At 39.9% G+C, this 18,460-nt stretch overlaps 4 protein-coding genes across 14 annotated transcripts; 2 read left to right on the forward strand and 2 right to left on the reverse strand.

Annotated features, from left to right (window-relative positions):
* The first annotated feature begins 1,241 nt into the window (after positions 1-1,241).
* LOC110816462 (subtilisin-like serine protease 2) lies at positions 1,242-3,868 on the forward strand. Its single transcript, XM_022044667.2, has one exon. It carries the CDS (start codon positions 1,279-1,281, stop codon positions 3,595-3,597), a length of 2,319 nt encoding a protein of 772 aa, XP_021900359.1. The 5' UTR covers positions 1,242-1,278; the 3' UTR covers positions 3,598-3,868.
* Positions 3,869-5,120: 1,252 nt separating this feature from the next.
* LOC110816562 (pentatricopeptide repeat-containing protein DOT4, chloroplastic-like) lies at positions 5,121-11,936 on the reverse strand. Of its 11 annotated transcripts, XM_088222981.1 has the most exons (4): positions 11,312-11,936; positions 6,508-10,798; positions 6,283-6,335; positions 5,427-5,758 (listed from the first exon to the last, which is right to left on the reverse strand). In XM_088222981.1, exons 1-2 carry the CDS (start codon positions 11,727-11,729, stop codon positions 9,768-9,770), a joined length of 1,449 nt encoding a protein of 482 aa, XP_088079107.1. In that variant the 5' UTR covers positions 11,730-11,936; the 3' UTR covers positions 5,427-5,758; positions 6,283-6,335; positions 6,508-9,767. The 11 variants fall into 11 exon arrangements, with proteins under 11 accessions (XP_021900496.2, XP_021900495.2, XP_088079107.1 ...); XM_022044804.2 differs by having other exon boundaries at positions 5,121-5,519; positions 10,688-11,925; XM_022044803.2 differs by having other exon boundaries at positions 5,121-5,522; positions 10,688-11,925.
* Positions 11,937-12,311: 375 nt separating this feature from the next.
* Positions 12,312-15,639, forward strand: LOC110816427 (protein EARLY-RESPONSIVE TO DEHYDRATION 7, chloroplastic-like). The gene is made up of 4 exons (XM_022044618.2): positions 12,312-13,403; positions 13,687-13,853; positions 14,362-14,446; positions 15,158-15,639. Exons 1-4 carry the CDS (start codon positions 12,496-12,498, stop codon positions 15,345-15,347), a joined length of 1,350 nt encoding a protein of 449 aa, XP_021900310.1. The 5' UTR covers positions 12,312-12,495; the 3' UTR covers positions 15,348-15,639.
* LOC110816426 (amino acid permease 3-like) lies at positions 15,588-18,249 on the reverse strand. The gene is made up of 8 exons (XM_022044617.2): positions 18,048-18,249; positions 17,796-17,916; positions 17,476-17,709; positions 17,265-17,358; positions 16,917-17,131; positions 16,566-16,726; positions 16,247-16,474; positions 15,588-16,171 (listed from the first exon to the last, which is right to left on the reverse strand). The coding sequence occupies exons 1-8, from the start codon at positions 18,093-18,095 to the stop codon at positions 15,746-15,748; spliced, it is 1,527 nt and encodes a 508-aa protein (XP_021900309.1). The 5' UTR covers positions 18,096-18,249; the 3' UTR covers positions 15,588-15,745.
* Between the last annotated feature and the right edge of the window lie 211 nt (positions 18,250-18,460).

The following is an 18,460-nucleotide window of genomic DNA, read 5'->3' on the forward strand; positions in this document are numbered from 1 at the left end:
CTATTTTTTTTTCGCTTAAATATTTAAAATATAAAATTATAATGTTTGAAAACTAAAAAGCATTAATTGGGGTTACGAAATTAGTTTAATTGAAAGTGAAATTCGATAAATAATTTATATGTTAATTAATGAGACAACTTAGTCAATTGATTATGAAGACAATTTTATACAAAACGACACCGTTCCATTTTGTTGTAGTCCTTGGCTATTTGACAACTAAATCTTTACCAATTAATTATAATTGCAAAATGATTTTAATACAATTATTTATAGATTTGTTTGTATAGAACCAAGAAAATAATACTTCGTTTTCGTTTGAAAATCAAAGCAATTGGTTGAAGGTTATAGATTAGCGTGAGTGAATATTAGTTAGGTCAGCCTCTCACTAAACATGCATAGAGATGAAACCACAGAAGAGCTCATTCTTAAAACATGACCACCGTAAAATTTCCATATTAAATAATTTATTTATTATTTATTTTTTACACGAACATTCAATTTATAGGTAATTATTGCATTTTCTTATATAAAAATATTTTATAATTTGTTTAAATATATTGAAAAACTTATTTACAAAAATATTTTTTGTGTTTTTATTTACATTACAAATATATGATTAAAAATTAAAATAAAAATAAAAATCAATGCATCGAGTAGCGATTGTGGTCTACTCGCTTAAATGCGCGTGGGTCTAAATGCAAAATTTGAACAGCCAAGTAATGGAAAAAGCCTATTCACACTTTACAGGCATTTAACATATTACGGGATTCTATCCGGTGGAACACGTAGTGTTGAAAGAAACAAAAGAAAATGGCTTAACGGACTAGTCACAGAGGGATTTTGAACGACAGCTGTCCCCATCAGAAACCAACGGCTCTGATTGAGCAGATGAATAACAGACGGTGATGATTTGTTCTAGTACTACACTACAGTATGTTCCGTCACCTGCACGATTGCATCTTTTTCTTTTTCCTTTTATTTTTTCTGGATCGAAATCCCACGGTATTCATCGAAAAAGCAGATAAAGCTACTCGCACCCTTCCAAGGAATAATTCGCTTTAAATAATACCACAATTTCTTTTTTCTTTTTTATTTTATTTTTTTTAAATAAAACTTTCCTGTTTAATTATTTTTTAATAATTAATTTGTCAAAATTGAAAAAATGATTTGGTGGTCAAGATTGCGTTATAAATTAAATATTTAATTAAAAAAAAAATTCCCTAATATATTACTCTCCCTGTCCACAACAGCACTCACTCCACTCTGCTTTCTCTTTCAATGTCTTCCTTCGTCTCCAAACATCTTCTTCTACTGTTTTTCTTCTTCATTTTCTCCAATTTTCTTCCGGAGCTTCATGCAGTTTCCACGGTGAAAACTTATATCTTTCGCGTCGACTCCGAATCGAAGCCGTCCATCTTCCCCACAAGCTACCACTGGTATGGCTCCGAGTTCGCCGACCCGCTTCGGATCCTCCACGTGTACGACACCGTTTTCCATGGCTTCTCTGCGACACTAACTCCGGAGGAGGCCGACGCTCTCAGCAACCATCCTGCGGTCCTCGCGGTCTTCGAGGACCACCGTCGTGAGCTCCACACGACACGTTCCCCGCAGTTCCTGGGGCTCCGCAACCAGCGCGGTCTCTGGTCTGAGTCCGACTATGGATCTGATGTGATCATCGGCGTGTTCGACACTGGAGTCTGGCCCGAGCACCGAAGCTTTTCGGACCTCAACCTTGGGCCGGTACCTGCCCGATGGAAGGGCACTTGCGAAAGTGGAGTGAGATTCACTCCAAAGAATTGCAACCGGAAGCTAATCGGCGCCAGATTCTTCTCCAAAGGCCAACAAGCTGGGGGTTCGATGGGTCCCATTGGTGCAATCAATGACACGGTTGAGTTTCGGTCTCCTCGAGATGCTGACGGTCACGGGACTCATACCGCCTCTACCGCCGCCGGCAGGTACGCCTTCAAGGCCAGCATGTCCGGGTACGCCTCCGGGATCGCGAAAGGCGTGGCGCCAAAGGCGCGACTAGCGGCGTACAAGGTGTGCTGGAAGGGTGCTGGCTGTTTCGACTCTGACATTCTAGCCGCCTTTGACACCGCCGTTTCCGACGGCGTTGACGTCATCTCGATATCCATAGGAGGCGGTGATGGCGTATCATCGCCGTACTATCTGGATCCAATTGCAATCGGTGCGTACGGCGCCGTTTCGAAGGGGGTATTCGTGTCTTCTTCAGCTGGCAACGATGGGCCTAATGCTATGTCGGTGACAAACCTCGCCCCATGGCTCGTGACAGTTGGTGCTGGGACCATCGACCGTAATTTCCCTGCAACCGTTATCCTAGCAGACGGACGGAAGATCTCCGGTGTGTCCTTGTACGCCGGCGCGCCACTGAATGGAAAAATGTTCCCTATTGTTTATCCTGGTAGAACAGGGGCGCTCTCTGCTTCTCTTTGCATGGAGCATTCACTTGATCCTAACATAGTTCGAGGTAAAATCGTAATATGTGATCGGGGGAGTAGCCCCAGAGTGGCCAAAGGTTTGGTGGTGAAGAAAGCTGGTGGTGTAGGGATGATTCTCGCCAATGGAATTTCCAACGGGGAAGGGTTGGTGGGTGACGCTCATCTGATCCCCGCCTGTGCAGTCGGGTCCGAGGAAGGAGACGCACTGAAAGCCTATGCTTCATCCAGTAAAAACCCAACAGCCACCATCAATTTCGTAGGAACCGTCCTGGGAATCAAGCCAGCGCCGGTCATCGCTTCATTTTCCGGTAGAGGACCAAACGGATTGAACCCTGAGATTCTAAAACCCGACTTGATTGCCCCTGGTGTCAACATTCTGGCTGCTTGGACGGAGGCGGTTGGGCCAACTGGATTGGATTCTGATATGCGTAGAACAGAATTTAACATTCTCTCAGGTACTTCAATGGCTTGTCCTCATGTTAGTGGCGCGGCAGCTTTGCTCAAATCAGCGTACCCTGATTGGAGCCCAGCGGCTATACGATCCGCAATGATGACCACTGCAAATGTTGTGGACAACCGGAATCAATCCATGATCGACGAATCCACCGGAAAGTCATCAACCCCGTACGATTTTGGTGCCGGGCATCTCAATCTCGGAAGAGCAATGGATCCAGGACTCGTCTACGACATCACCAGCAACGACTACGTCAACTTTCTATGCGCAATCGGTTACGGCCCAAAGTTAATTCAGGTGATCAGTCGATCACCCGTCAGCTGTCCTTGGAAAAAACCACTCCCCGAGAACCTCAACTACCCATCATTGGCGGCATTGTTCTCAACCTCCTCAAAGGGACCAAAAAGCAAGAGGTTCTTCAGGACAGTGACTAACGTGGGTCCATCCAACGCCGTTTACCGTGCAACCATCGAGTCGCCCAGGGGAGTAATAATAACAGTAAAGCCGGCGAAGCTAGTTTTCGCGCCGACGGTGAGGAAACAGAGCTTCATGGTGACAGTAACGACGAACACGAAGAACATAGCGCTGGGACAATCGGGTGCTCTGTTCGGGTCAATAAGTTGGTCCGATGGGAAACATGTGGTTCGGAGCTCCATTATGATAACCGAAATAGATCCGTTGTAAGCTCGAAAGTAGAAGTTGGATCATGTCGTTTTGATCGACGATGAAACAGGTGTTTGGATATTGGGTTTTAGTGTGACAAGTTTAATTCGAAAAAGGAAAAAAAAATATATATATATATAGTTAAAGAGTGAGTAATTTATTAGCAGGCATAGTTTGCTTAACTTAAGCTGGTTTTTTTTTTTGAAGCTCTCTTCTTTCTGTCATCGTCTTTTTGTTATGTGTTTATAAAGTGGAGAGAAGTTTATATATAAACCCAATGCAGTTTACGAGAGATGGTTGGATTAACACAAGTAATTAAAACTTTTTTAATGTTATTATAAGAATTTTTTGGTCATTTATTTTCTAAAGAAGGAATCCATAATCATAAATATGCAAATGTCAGTAATTGGTTTTGTTATTTGTTGCATATATTGACTTGGATGCCGCCGGGACCATTCTTTTAACTGCCCTGACTTTTTAATTTGTAACAAAGTTCACAAATGACACTGAGGCGCTAATTGGGGAAGTGATATATATACATATACATATATATATATATTCTCTGCTCTGCTCTGCTCACTTGGTAGTGTCTTAATATACCCAATTTGGTCTCTGTGGATATGTATATATATACCATTATGATGTAGGTAATGTCAAAATTTACCATTGACAACTGGTTTATGCTCTTATTATATGACTAAAATATTATTTGAATATGTTTTAATTATTTTCAGCTTATCAATAATTAAATTACCATTAGTTAACTTTTTTGTTGTTGTTGTGGTGGGTTTTCAAAGAATAAAATATATTGAATAAATTTTAATTAATTTTAACAAAGCATGTTATAGTTTACATTCTCATGGGTATATGTGTTTCTCAGATGTACGTGTCTAATTTAATACGTCTGGCACGAGGCTTAATTAAATAAGAAACAGATTCCCTAGCCGTTATACATCCTTGATTCTGTATGTCTTCTCTTGAAACCTTTCCAAATTCTTAATAATTTAAACAAATTTTTCACTTCCATTTTTTTTTTTTCCGAATAAAATTAGATCATCTAAATAAATAAAACGACATAAATAAATATTTTTTGTTAAATAAATTCATGAATTAAATAATTCCAATAAAAATTATATGAATATTTTAATTATATAAAATTTTAATACAATTTACTTGGTAAAACTATACAAGTAAATATTAAAATAAAAAATTAATATTAGTAAATATAAGAGCATAAAAGCAAAAGATAAACTAAAGAATGTTCTTCTTTTAATTTACCTTCAGTCAACTTATTTATTGTTTTTTACAAAACCAAAGAGAAAAACTTGATTGATTGATTGATTGATAGAGATGGCAGACCCCTTTGTACCACTAATCTCAGCTTTGGGGTATATATAATTTAATTTCTGTCACCTAAATTTTGCCCCCGTAAACAACATAATAATGGAGAAGAGGACCCCATGAATCTTAATTGCCCTACCTTCTTGTCTCATAATAATGAAAGTGATTTGCTTTAAATTTACAAATGTACTGGACAAAGGTCATCCATCAATGGCAGGGATCATCACCTCAATTATTTTCTGTAATACTGCCTCTATTAGTTTATCTCCAGATTTCTTAACCACACTCAAACATCAAGTAATCAATTAATTAAGCAATTAAACAAAATGTATTAAACAGAAGCTCCTAATCATAAAAACAAAGCAAAGAAGTTGATTGCAAGTCACTTAAAGCTTAAGACTTGGCCTACATATACTTACAATTGTAATGATGTTTGCTTTTGCCTTATTCTTGTGCCCTTCAAACCATCTCACCAACTCAGACAATGTCTCATGGAAACTACATGATGCTTTCCTCACGAACAAGATATTGATGCCTATAATTGTGCCAACAAATTCCACCTTTACATATTTTCCCACAAACTGGACTTCGACTGGTATGAACTGCTACATCAATAACAAGAAGCAGACCGATAAGAATGAAAGAAAAACCAGCAGAAAGAATCAGAAGAGAAATGGTGGAGAAGCTTCCTTCAAGAAGAGAGAAATGACCAGTAAAGTGCAGTGACTTGAACAACAAAATATTAGTAGCCCAGATGTAGTTCCAGTTGGCTGCAACACTATCTGATAACCTCATGCTTTCAGTTGTGTGTGTGTATTGTATTGGTGGATGTACAAAGGACCTACAAAGGTGTGTGTATATATACACACACACACAGGGCCCGTAGCATTAATGAAAAGAGACACAACAGTATGAGCACTTTGAAAACGAGAAAGAATAGAAGGCAAAGACTTCAAAGCAGTAGAAGAATCTAGATATGAGGCCGGTGATGGTAGGGGTAAATTAAGCTTAGCTGGATTTCTAAGATTGCAGTGTCCGGAGATGTGACTCCTTAAAAGAGACTCACTTGTTGAGTGTTATTATATTCTTTATCAACTTAAATGTCATAACATAAATCTCATTGTTATAGCATGAGATTAATATACGAAATTATGGTATCTCGGACTCTAAAGCTTACAGTTATAGTGTGAGATAATATGTTCGAGACTGTAATATCTTGGACTCGTAATACTTGAGCTTAATAACCTTTTAATCACTTGAGCGATCCAATGCACGTAAAAATACTGCCTGATTATAATTACAAAAGAAAAGCCAAAAACCCAGAAAAAAATCTAATGGTACAAATACAGTGTCTCTATAACTTACAGGGCACAGAGTGATGACAGTCATGGAGCTTTCAGGTTCACCAATAATAGGAGCTGCAAGATAAACCAAGTTAGCAGTGATGATAGCGTAGGAAAAAGCAATGAACATTGACAGATATACTAGCAGATTCAATAATATTTAGTAGACAAGAAAATGACAGGTCTGACCAGCAAGTTTGTCTCTTTCCCAAGGCTGTTACTTAAAGATTTACAGAGGTAAACTGACCCAATTTCCATTTTTAAAAAGTCATCCTCTGCCTCTGGCCTGTCACTGGCACCTACTAAATGGCACGGCTTCACCCATCACAGACCTTCAGGCATTTTGTGCAGAATCCAACCTGTGCAGCAGCCATGGGAAAAGGGAGACGAGGAAAGTTTATAAAAGACAAAATCCGTGCTGTTATAGCATCGGATTCTCCATTTAATATGCACCAGACAGAAAACAAAGACGCTGCTTTAATACTAGTTGCTACTAGGATCCAAACTGAATAGGCCGTTGATATAGGTTGAACCCAGCACTACTTTTCTCTGCATTTTGTTTCCCGTGGGTCTGTGAAATTCCACTTACAGAAATGATTTCAATAGTCTTAATTCCTGGAACTGTTCTCAGATCATGATTTAATCTCTATCTCTAACACAAATTTTATTTTTTTCTGGAAAGTTCCATAGGAAAATTATTGAGTTTTTGCAAGGATTTTACACTTCTGTTGTATGTCCATCATTCTGGAGATATCGCAAATAAATCCGACTAATTTTCTTAGCTTCTTGTTCATCAAGAAGGCAATCCAAATCAAAATTAAACACATTCTTCCTGATTCTCTGATTGTGGTTTAGAGAAGCAGGAGCCTTCCAAGAGTGTTGTTCATGGGATCATCCTGCCCATAATCCATGCAACAGTTGTTTTCAATAGTTAGCTTCCTCGATCATTTTGTTCATCATGTTACCCATCAACCTGGGGATGTTAAAAATCCATTGCAACTTCAACTTTTGTCCAAGTCCGATGAATAGTGTAGCGCCCGGACCGAGAAGGAGGAGGAAAAAAAAAAAAAAAAAAAAAAAAAGGGCCACGTCGGCAGCCACGTCAGCAGTCCCGGCCAACCGGGGCCTGCCACGTGGCAAGACCACGTCGCTCCGAAAAGGGGCCACGTTGACGATCCGCGTGGGTGCGATCGGACGGCCCAGATCAATCGCGCGATCGGACGGCCCAGATGCAATCGCACGGACGGCCCAGATTCAATCAAAAACGAACGGCCCAGATTAAAACAAAATGAACGGCTGAGATCAAAAGGCAAGGGGTTATAAATAGAACCCCCACACCAGACCACAAACCCTTGCCGCCTGCCGCTCGCCGGAGAAGACAAACCAGAAGCCGGCCGCCGCCACCCGCCGCCGCGCCGGGGAAATTTTCGACCGCCGATCGAGGTAAATTTCATACCCCCGACTCGTTTTTCCACGCTGATTCCTCTTGTGGCCAAATCGGAGCCAAAATCCCGGCCAAACGGCCGGAATACGCGGCCGAAGGCCAGTGGCGCCGCCGCGCCCCCTCTCGGTTTTTGCCTCCGATGAGGCCTTTCCCGGCCTCCGTTTGATGCAATTTTTATATCACCGTGATCACCATTCTTTTCTCTACAGGTTGACCGGAGCCGAATCACCAAAACACGAACCTCGCCGGAGAGCCGCCGCACCCGAGAGCGCCGCCGCCGGTAAGCTCCGTTTTTCCGTGATTTTTTGGCCCCCCGAGGGCCCTAGGGTTGTTTTCTCACAGGGACCGATGCGAGTGTGGCCGAATTCGGCCGGAAACAGCCGAAAACAGCCAACCCGAGGCGACTCGCCGCCGTGCCGGAGTTGCGATTTGGGCCGAAAGGGGCCCTGGGCCTAATTTGGGATTTTTTTGGAACACGTGCAGGTACCAGTAGTGCGTTTCAGTTCCCCGAGGAAAATTCAGAGAAAATTAGGGATAGCCTACAAGCGCACTGCAAAGCCGTGTTCGGACCCCGAAAACGAGTAAGGACCCCTCACCCTATTTCCTATCACGGTATTAAAGTTCAAAATGATAAAACGGTATTTCTTGAATTAACGAATGTGTGAAATTGCTTAAGGTGGCTAATGGAGCCCAAGTCTAGTGTGATTGATGACTTACTGTTATTTGGCCTGTTTTACAGCTTTAAATGCATTATGAGGTTTGATTTGTTTATTTTATAGTTTCGAGTGCATATATTACTGTTTTATTAATTATGGGTTGAAAGACTGAAGAACTGATACTGTATGTTGTCTGTTTGGCATGAATTACGATTTGCTTGTTTAAATATGAATTGATGATGCTTATTGAGGAAAAGGAAAATGAAAGATTGTGTAGACTGACAATTGTATGATGGAGTCAGCCTGACGAGATATCCTGAGAGATGGTGGACGGACCGGGTCCGTAGGGAACCCTACCGGGATTGTGGTCTCACATGCCGGACGGGGTATGGAGATCTTATGGTTTTGGCGCCCATACCGGACGGGGTATGGGGACGGCCCGTTTCACCCTCATACCGGACGGAGTATTGAGGTTTATGGTTTTGGCGCCCATACCGGACGGGGTATGGGGACGGCCCGTTTCACCCTCATACCGGACGGGGTATTGAGTTTTATGGTTTTGGCGCCCATACCGGACAGGGTATGGGGACGGCCCTGGAAACTGATTATGAATGTTAAAGGTTAACGGGTAGCGGGACCCCTATGGATCCCCATGGATACTAGTAGGCTGGTAAATGAGAAAATGATATGTGGTATAATGATTGAATTACAAAAGGCGTGATAAGTGCTATGTTTTACAACTTATATTATTCCATGATTGTGATAATGTTATTGTTTTTCTTATATTATTTCATGAATTCCACCGAGTTAAGTGGATGGTAAAGGTTTTATCATAAATAAAAGGATTTGTTGTAAATCATGCTCCATTGGTCTTTTGTGTTTTTCTACCCACCTTTACCTCCGTGACGGCGAGATATCGTGATGTTCTTACTGGGCTAGTGTAACTCACTCCTTATTTAACCATTTCAGATCAGAAAGACATGGTTCCCGAGCCCGTTCCGCAGGAGGACGACGAAGGGGATGCTTAGAGATTCTGTAGTCATACTCATAGTTTTATTTTCGAGTTTCTCTTTTAGTTAGTTTAATCTTTTATATTTTAAGTACGTTTTTGGTTTTCGTGTAAGGGATGTTAACTGAAATTTTGATCTCGCTTCCGCATTTTATGTGTTTAAATACTCATTTCATTTTCACATTTCCGGGGTCGTTACAAATAGCTCCTGCTGAGAGCATTTTGCAACACCATAGAATTTTACCTTTTCAGGCATACAAACTGCTCATCTTCCACTAATCTTGAACTGCCTAGCATGTGATCATAAATATCAGGTAGAAGGCTGCTAACAAGTGGGCCATTTTGTACTTCATGCAGAAGGATCTGATTCTCCTCTCCATCTTCGAAAGTAAGAACCTTCAACCAAAGTCATAAGAACTTTCACCAAGTGAGCTAATTCCAGGATTCTTCATCAATCGTTGCTTGTCCATCCTTGTTCTCAATGTTTCAGCATTTTGAAACCTTCCAACTGATGCATAAACATTTGAAAGAAGCACAACATGACCTGATTCCTCTGGGTCCTGCTCAAATAACTTTTTTGCTACAACTTCAGCCAACTCCACATTACCATGAAGCACACAGCCACTTAGCAAAGCTCTCAAAGCATTTGGACCCATAACTTCGAAACAGTCATCAACAAATCCACTTGCCTCTGATAAGCACCCTGCTCGGGCAAGCAAGTCAACAATACATCCATAATGCTCTTGACATGGCATTACTTCATTCTCTTCGACCATCTCATTGAATATCATAAGGCCATCTGTTATCAACCCCGAATGGCTACAAGCCCCTAAAATGCATGAGTATGTAAATCTGTCTATGTCTCCCCTACTTTTCCTCATCTTATGGTAGAGAGCAAGAGCAGCTTCTCCTTGGCTATTCATCCCATAACCATTTATAATCGCATTCCAAGAGACTAAATCTTGAAGACAACCCATCTCCTCAAAAACACTCTGGGCAAAGTCCATACAACCAGAATTCGCGTATGCTGATATGACACTATTTTGAACTGATCTATAATGGCTAAAACCAGCTTTAAGTGAATAACAATGAAGCTGTTGGCAAAGTTCAAAAGCAGCAACCACTCCAGAAGCAGTCAAAGCACTAACAATCAGCGCTGAATCAAGAGAATAATTTTCTGAGACCCATACCTCCATGAAAAGCTTCATAGCCTCTCTTGGGTGTCCATTTTGAAGACACCCTGAAATTATTGCGGTCCATGAAACGAGACTCTTCTGAGTCATCTGATTAAAAATGGTTTTTGAAGATTGTAACTCACCACGCTTTGCATACATTGTGATGAGAGAGTTTGCAAGAGGAAGATCATATTCAATGCCACAAATAACAGCTTGAGAGTGAACTTGTCTTCCTCTCCTCAAATCTCCTAGAACTGTACAAGCCAAAACAAGATTCATAATCACTACAGCATCATGATTTACCTTACTAGCCTTCATCTTGAGGAAAAGATTTAGAGCATCCACAGCATATTCAAGATTGACTAATAAGCCCATCATTGTTGTCCAACTAATGACATCTTTACATTCCATCATGTCAAAAACTTTCTTTGCTGCATCTAAATCCTTACAACATGAATATAAATCAAGTATCGAGTTGTTAACAGACATATCCGAATCAAGACCCAACTTAACTACTAAACCATGAATGGACTGAGCAACAATTCTCGACTCTAGAGCAACAGATCCTTGAACAACAGTCAACATAGTTGACTCACCAGGAATAAAACCAGACATTCTTAGTCGGTTAAACAACAAAACGCCCTCTTCAAAGAGTTCATTATCTATATAGCCGGCAAGCATAGCATTACACGAAACAATACTCGGGTTCTTCATCCCCTCAAATAATTTACATGAATCAAAGATATTCCCACATTCTGCATACATACCCAACAATGCAGTGCCCACAACCGAGTTAGATTCGAATCCACTTTTCACGGTTACTCCATGAACAGATTTCCCCAGCACAAGGTCCGGCAGACCTCGGGCGCAAACAAGAACACCAACAACAGTGTAAGAATTAGGAGCAAAACCCAATATTCGCATCTGGGAAAACAACTCAACGGACTTAGAATGGAACCCATTTATAGCATATCCATGAATCACAACAGACCATGAAACTACATTTTTATCAGTCATTTCATCGAACAGCTTCTGTGCTTCTCTAATCTTTCCCAATTTAAAATAGCTACTTATGAGCTTGGAGGTTTTAAATGGATTTACGGAAGGAACATCAGGTTTGCATGAAAAGAAGAAGCTTTTTTGAAGATAATCAAATGGGTTTTTCTTAATCTTCCAAAAGAACATGAGGAAAAAACCGAACCATAGAAGTTTGACTGATAGACAGTTATTTCTGTTGCTTGCAGTCCTCGCCTATGGATTTGAGGGCTAGGCCGTGGAACAAGATGGGCCGACAGCCCAAGACAAAAGGATTAATAAGACAAAAAACGGTGACGTTTTACACTGGGAAAACTAAGAGCAATTGATCTTCCAATATTGAATCTTAAAAGTAAAATTTAATTGTTTGATATGCAAAATTCAAATAAGTCAGAGAAGTTATATTATATATTTACGCGGGTTGCTAAAGACAATTTACATATTTTTTCGGCCCTATAAATGAATTTGGAATTGTGATCCAATCATTTTTAAAAATTATAAATTTAATTTTAAATTAATTTATAAAATAGTTTGTAAAATAGACTAACAATAAACAAAAAAAAAAAAATTATTTGTGATACGCTAACATCAAAACAATATTAAATTGCTGCTCAAAAAATTAAATTTGTTTATTTTTTTTTAAAATTGAATTTGGACTTTTTAATATTTGCAATTTATTTATTTGTCCTCACGCAATAAATGCAAGCAGGTGTTTCCCGCGTTTCTTACGCGCCGTCTCCTCTACGAGCCACGTAACGCATCGCCATCTCTGCAACTTCGACGCGTTCTTCAACTTTTCCTTCGCGCTGAAGCTTCCACTTTCCCCAAATCCTTAAATAACCCCTAGATTCTCTGTTCACAATCATAACCAGATAGATCCACAAGTATCTGCCGAGGAAAACGAAGCAGACTGATCATGTCGTCTTCTTCTTCACCAAAACCTCTTCAAAACCGACAATCTCTATACCCAGAAGTCATTCTCTCAAACCCAGAAGCCACAACTTTCTCCTCCTCTTCTTCCTCTTCTCTGTACCCTTCTATTGACACGAAGGACACGGTGGAGAACCTCTTCCCTGAAGACGACAACGTTTTAGTCCTCCAGGCTCCGGACTCTCAAGAACAAGTCCTCATCAAGGTCCCAGGAGCCATCCTCCACTTGATCGAAAAAGAAAATAGTGTGGAGCTCGCTTGCGGAGCGCTCTCCATCGTTAGCCTCACTCAGGGGAACAACGTCGTCGCTGTTTTTGCGCGTGTCGGCGATCAAATCCAGTGGCCTCTGGCTAAAGATGAAGCCGCTGTTAAACTCGATGATTCTCACTATTTCTTCACTCTCCACGTGCCCGCCGCGGACGATGGGTACGATGAAGCTGGCGTTGAAAATGGTAAGGACTTGAATTTCGAGGTGTTGAACTATGGGTTGACGATTGCGTCGAAAGGACAGAAGGATTTGTTGAGGGAATTCGACAAGGTGTTGGAGACTTACAGTTGTTTCTCGGTTAAGGAAGTGAAGGAGAAGCCTGGATGGGAGGTGTTAAATGCGAGGGAGGTTTCTCCGTCTGAGATTGAGACAGAGCCGGAGAAGAGGGATTTTTTGGCGGGAAGCTCTGTGGCGTACTGGACCACTTTGGCACCCAATGTGGAGGACTATAGTAGCTCTGTTGCGAAACTTATAGCAGCTGGGTCTGGACAGCTGATCAGGGGGATCTTGTGGTGCGGTGATGTGACTGTCGATAGGTTGAAGTGGGGAGACGAGTTCTTGAGGAAGAAGACGACACCAGGCTCGAGCTCCGAGATCAGTCCCGCCGCACTGAGGAGGATGAAAAGGTTGTGCTTTTATATAATTTGTCTTGTTTTGATAGTTGCTTGTATATAATTGGTCTTGTATTTTTAGTTCCAAACATAGACTCAATCATCAAATAAATTCTTAGGTAACTTCTTGTACAGTTATCTAGCTATTGTTGCATTTCTTGATGATGGATTCCTTCTAGGTTCTGTTTATTGATGGGCAAGTTAGGTTCCTGGTTATGAAAATCTCGACTTTGTCTGCTATTTTTAATGGTACTTGAAATATTCTAAAAGCTTGCAATTTCATGGATGAACTTATCAGGGTAAAGAAGTTGACAAAGATGTCAGAGAAAGTGGCCGGTGGAATTCTTTCTGGAGTTGTTAAAGTGTCAGGATTCTTCACAAGTTCTATTGTAAACTCATACCCTGGCAAGAAGTTTTTCAGTCTCTTTCCCGGGGAAATCGTCCTTGCTTCCTTGGATGGATTCAGTGAGTTAATTCTTCTCAGTTTTTTTGCTTTTTATTCTCCATTTTTTGTCCCTGTGTTCCGGATGATGCCTTTTTTTTTGGAAACTTTTGATGGGAAAAGAAGGAGTGTGTGTTCTTAGTTATTTATTCAGTTCTTGGTTATCAAAGGACTCTGTATAGAATTTATGAACCTCTTCATGGAACAAATTTAGCCGGAGATGTTGATCCTACTTTGTGTTTATAAACCTCTTATGCTGGCGTACAAATATGTAGGAAATAAATGCAAGCAGATTCTTTTTGCATTGCTTTGGTGTTTATGATCATCTGCACTTGTGAACTCACAGCTGTGTTTCTGAACTTCATAAACTTATTTTACTTGTGATCATCAATGTACGTCACTTTCTTTGACTTGTGTTTGGTTGAGGTTAACGACTTCTCGGTTTCCTTCTGGAGCAAAATTAATTTCTCATGCTCGATTTACAATGGTATTCTGGGATCTCTAATCTATGTGGTAAATACATACGTGCAGACAAGATTTGTGATGCTGTTGAAGTAGCTGGGAAGAATGTCATGTCAACCACAGCAGTTGTCACAACTGGACTTGTCTCGCACAGGTACATATGTTATGAAGTAATTGATTGTGCCTGATGGTACCAAAAGCATAAGCTTATAGGAAATAACTTACTACAGAATTCACTAAACTTGTAAGAAATGACATTACATATGTAGATTATATCTCAAGTGCAAGGATATACTTCGAGCATTATCATAATGGCGTATATTTATTGCCAGGAGTGGTGTTTCATAATCATATGATATTTTGTGAGCAAACTGTCATTGGATTTACATAAAGTAGCTCATCTTTTCATAACCATATCATTTTGTTGAGCAATATGGCCTTGGATGCTTTTGGTGCTGACACTGTGCTGTGGTGAAATCTTTATGCTCTCATCAAGTTGGTTGTGCTTTTTGGAACCAGTCCAATTCCACTAATCTGGGAATCTGGCCAGCAGTTGGCCCCAAAGAAATCGTTTTCTTGTGTCTAATTTCTTTTTAAATTGTGATATAGAGGAAAGTTGATCTAATCCATAGTGTAAGCTCTAGGATGGCGTGGCATTTTCAAACCCAATGAAAGTTAAAAACTGCAAGATATGTATTTATCATGTCTGGGTCAATAGTGAACAAGCCTTATAGCTGAGGCTAGTGACTAGTTCTTCACTTAAGAGGGGCGGCTTAGGCTAAGTTCTTCAGCTTTGCAAGTGGAATAGGTTACATCAAAATTTGTTGTGAAGAGAAAAATGATGGCAAACATCTGTCTGTTGCAGGTATGGCGAACAAGCAGCACAGGTAACGAATGAAGGGCTTGGTGCTGCAGGGCATGCCATTGGGACTGCCTGGGCCGTGTTCAAGATAAGAAAGGCACTCAACCCAAAAAGTGCTATCAAACCCTCAACTCTTGCCAAAGCTGCTGCAGAAGCACATTCTGCAAAATTAAAGGCGAAATCTAAGAAGTGATGGATGCTGATATTGCTTGTATCTCCTTTATACAAGCTATATCTACACTCAGAGAGACTCTTTAGGTCGAAATTTCTTAATTTCTTTTTTCCTAACGTTGTTGTTGTTGTTATAGGTGTAAAGTTATCATTTTTTTCATTAGATTTTCTGTAAATTTTGCAATGTTTTGAATTGATATTGCTTTTTTATAACAGTTGTCAAGATTTTGTAATCTTGGCTAATGGGTTTTGTTGTATCAAGTAGATAAAAACAGTAATAATAAATATTATGTGAAAATATTGTACTTCCCTAATACATTCATCTAAATTAGTTCTTTCTGCAAGTCTTAATTAATTATTTTTACCGATTAACTAACCACTCAGCTTACTAGGGAATACATTCTTTGCCCCAAATTAATCTCAATAACTAGTTTTAAAGGGCTTGTATGTTTTGAGATCAAGAACAACTCCAGCGATAGAACCAACAGCAGCAGCCACGCTGACCAAAAAACAAGCCAGACTCAGAAGTTTCAGTGCAATCCACCGGCTTGTTCCTCTTCCAATCTTCTTCTGAGAAATGTACATCTCTACTGGAAAGAACACCGTCAATGGCCAGAATCCGATTGCTCCCAGTATCCCCACAACATCGTTGAAGAACGGCAGGAGCATGGCTATGAGAGTTGTGATAATAACAAAGATGGTTCTCCACACTAATCGAAAGAAGTTGAGTTGGTAGACACCGTAAACCGGAAGCTTTATGTTGATTTCAGCTGTCACAAACTCACTCCTTGGCCATTTCTGGGCACTCCACTTCTCCACAAATGCAAACAAAGGTTGGCAAAATACCTGTAGCGTCCACAGCTTGGTGTTCTAGTAGTGGTTACAGGTAAAGAAATTCGTAGTTAGAGAAGAAAAATTGACCTGATAAGCACCAACAAGGTGGACAACAATGGCGAGATTGGCAATGTCTAGCAGCCAGTATGGATTATAAAATCCGAACCCAGTTAGAATATTTCCGGGGGCAAGATCACCAAAAGCTGCATATCCCATACATCCACAGAACAAGTAGAATATTGTAGTTACAGTAATGCTAAATAAGGTTGCCTTATTCATTGTCTTGTGCTCTGCAGGAGGAGATTTTATAGTATCCTGTATATGTAGGTGTATTAGTATACTGGTAAACAAAAAATTCTATATCTACTCAGAATTATTATGTTTTTTGTATACATATATATATTACCTGGATTTCGAGAAGGATGATCGAATAAGAATATGCAAAGGCCATTGCGCCTAGTGCTTGCAAACTTCTCCATAGCTTCTCTGTAGGGGTAACAATACTCCCAGAATTTGTCATTGTACCTATGCTAATACCTGTCAAGCTTCCTTTGAATCCTCCATTCTCTGCAAAAATAGAATTAGTATTAGCGTTTAGTACCAAATTTGTATTAGAGTTGAACAATAAATTTAAGTTACAAGCTTAAGGTTTTGAGATAATGGATTAAAATATATTGGTTAATATAGTATTAGAGCTCGAGATTCTAGTTTCCAATTTATAATTATAAGTAGCTAGAAGGATAGTCATTTTTCGTACCTACAACCTTGCCAATTCCGAGTACAAGACCAACAGAAGAGTATGTGAAAGACATAACAGCAGCGACTATGGAGAGCCACCATATTCTGTCAAAGTCTGGAATCTGAGAAAATATCACCTCTGCAATTCCGAACGTTATCATGTATCCGTTACTTGACATGTGGCATGTATCTTTTCCATTACTCTTATGGAAACAATTCGATCTCTTGATCGCCCTAAATTAACATGAAATCACCAAAAAAATAAAATAAAATCATTAGACTCGTTTACAAGTATTAATCATGAAATGCATATGAATCACTAAAGAGTATGTACATATATGGGGAAAACTAAGAAAAAAGAACTTACATCATGCTTACTGATGCTGCTATGGTATATCCAATTGCCACACCAAACAAATTTATGTGTTGAATTAACCCACATAAGAATACCTTCTTCCCTCCTGCAGCCACACAGTAAAAGCATAAAAATGTATATTCCGACTCAAATTTACGAACTTTTATAGAGGAATAGACATATGAAAATGGACCCAATTGAGAGCAAAGGAAACTAGTGTTACCCAAATAAGCTTTGACAGCATGAGTGTAAGTACAGTTCCTCTGTCCTGTGAGAGGGTCACCTGACCTATAACAGGTTGTTAGAAGAGTTGAAGTGTAGAAATTGACGAGAGAAAAAAGGATCAGAACAGTTGGTCCTGCAACCCAACCAAGCTGCCCTATCGCCCATGCCAGGGATAATACTCCTGACCCTATAACCGCTGTTATGATATGCGCTGTTGCAGTCCAAAATGTGCCTGCCATCACCCAAATTCCTTCAATGTGTATATATATGAACTTGAGAATAATATGTGATTGATTACATATACATGCATGTCTATACCTGTTCTCTTCAACCCTTCATCATCGTCAAAGATTTTGGAGTGACTAGGTTGAGAGTTTATGGCTTCACTCTCGTTGGATTTTGTTTGGACTTCCACCTGAAAGTACTGCCTTTCTTCTTCCTGAAAATCAACATCTATACATATATATCATCAACTTTACCACAACATGTAGGAGAGCTTTTCTACGTATAGATGTAAGATAATCATATACGTATATACAAAATATATATATATATATATATGTATCTAACCGCTCCATGATGGGTTCTGCATGGAAGAGTTCTACTTCTCTGCAACATGCTCGTAACTTTTGGAATATGGTGAGAGAAATTTGGAGAGGGAAGCTTTTATAGGAGGAAGATGGTTATAAAACTAAGGTGCAGAGATATATATATATATGTACACATACATATATGTAATCACATATTGGGATATATAGATATGGTGGTCTAGAATTGAAAAGTTTAGGTGCAAACGTGTAACACGCCCCTTTTGGATGATGTGCGAGTGCAAGCTTTCACGTCTGGCTTCCAAAACCACGACCGGTACTACTGTTGCAGTGAAGGAAGTGGGATGGCGTTGAAACTGGGCTATACAGATAATATATACATTATATATATTAATTATTACAATTATATGTTAATTATTTTGAAGTTCATATACG

This window comes from Carica papaya, chromosome 6 (genome assembly GCF_054855325.1).
Source record: "Carica papaya isolate Zhongbai chromosome 6, ASM5485532v1, whole genome shotgun sequence".
NCBI classification, from domain to species: Eukaryota; Viridiplantae; Streptophyta; class Magnoliopsida; order Brassicales; family Caricaceae; genus Carica; species Carica papaya.